Raw genomic sequence first — 1,503 nt, 5'->3', positions numbered from 1 at the left:
GGTTGATTAGATTGTCTACTCCGAAACTGGTGCAGCTGGGTTTACCATGACTCGTACTAAAACCCTTCTCACACGGGAGTGTTGGTGAGGAGCTACGCAGCGGCAGAAGGAGCATCAACACGAAACTTTGAGCCGGTAGGTCTGCAATTGTCGGCGCTGCGCCACCGCAACGTGATTGATGTGTGGAGGTAACCTTCACATATCTCCCTGGTCGGGAGGGTTGGATGAGAGGAACCAGGGGGTTCCTGCAGTGTACTTTAGCAGTGTACGCCGTAGTATATTGCTCTGCACGCATGCTCACGTATCCAAAACCGTCACTGCGGCACCCTCCATGTGGAGAACCCGAAGCATTTCAGCCTCGTGACTAAAACATTTCTCGTTCAACCCATTCTCCTCTAAACTGTTACTCAAACTAGAGGTAGCCTTTTGAGGTCATTTGCAGATTATCGGGTCCTCGACAACTGGTCAGTCTGAAGAGCACTTCGGTTTTCATCGCTTCACCAAGTTTCTGGTACAAGTGTCCCTAATAAGAGGGTTTTGTAAGCTCTCCGTCCAAGGATCCCCGTCTCTTAATCGTTTTCAACACTGCTTGCTGTGAAACACCTTCGCAACCAGCAGAAGATACTGTTTGGAAATGGTGTTGGTTGAAGTTGAAGCTTTGTTTCAGGATTTCATTCAAAACTTTAACTTGGCTTCAGTGAAAAACTTATTCCATCAAATTTCACTTTTCCACCGTGTATTCTCATCTGTTGAATTTGAGTACCTTGTTACTCTACAGACTAGCTTGTTTCGTATCGATCAGAATGGCGCGCGCGATGTTATTTTAGTGTTTGAATTCGTTGATTACTAGCTAGGATAGACATGTATATAGTTGGCAAATGTGGTATTTTCAACCTTGCTTTTTATTCTTGAATCTTCCGTTGAATTCGATAGGGCATGTCCATTGGAATCCGGGTTGGTCGAAGTCCAAACTTTGAGAGTAAGGATTTAGATTTGACTATGTGAATGGTGTTGTTACTAGCGTCCAGTGTGAAGTTAGTCAGCAGCGTCGGCACAACGGGTCAACGCTAGAGCTGTAGGGATACTTGGTGTGGATAGAAAATTCATCTTACTTGGTTTTTTAAGTTTCTCGGTTCCTCGTTGGATGCCTCGGTTTTCGTCAGAACAAAGCAGCAAGCCTCTGTCATGGACTGATGCCTCTGGGAATACTTACTCCTATTATGAGCATCCCTTCTTGAAGTCTGTCATCTTCATTTTGGGCCAGGAGCTTTGTGAACGATTAGCATACTATGGTCTCACGCCCAACTTGCAGACCTTCTTGAAGGAGTTTGCTGGTATGGATGATAGTGGTGCCAACTCTTATATTTCTATTTTCAATTCGATCATTTATTTGACCCCCCTAGTGTCGGCCGCCTTGTCCGATACCATCCTCGGTCTATACGTCACGATCGTCATATTTTCACTGATCTATGCATGTGGGTTGGTCTACTGACGCTATCAGCA

The 1,503-nt window shown here is 45.3% G+C and overlaps 1 protein-coding gene across 1 annotated transcript; it reads left to right on the top strand.

Annotated features, from left to right (window-relative positions):
• Positions 1-1,144: 1,144 nt before the first annotated feature.
• Positions 1,145-1,492, top strand: Pmar_PMAR000609 (conserved hypothetical protein; the record flags this gene model as incomplete). Its single annotated transcript, XM_002768875.1, has 1 exon — positions 1,145-1,492. One exon carries the CDS (start codon positions 1,145-1,147, stop codon positions 1,490-1,492), a length of 348 nt encoding a protein of 115 aa, XP_002768921.1.
• Positions 1,493-1,503: the final 11 nt, after the last annotated feature.

This window comes from Perkinsus marinus (assembly GCF_000006405.1).
Source record: "Perkinsus marinus ATCC 50983 genomic scaffold scf_1104296966940, whole genome shotgun sequence".
Lineage (NCBI taxonomy): Eukaryota > Perkinsozoa > Perkinsida > Perkinsidae > Perkinsus > Perkinsus marinus.
Note: the sequence above shows the minus strand (reverse complement) of the source record. Positions and strands in the feature narration are given on the sequence as shown.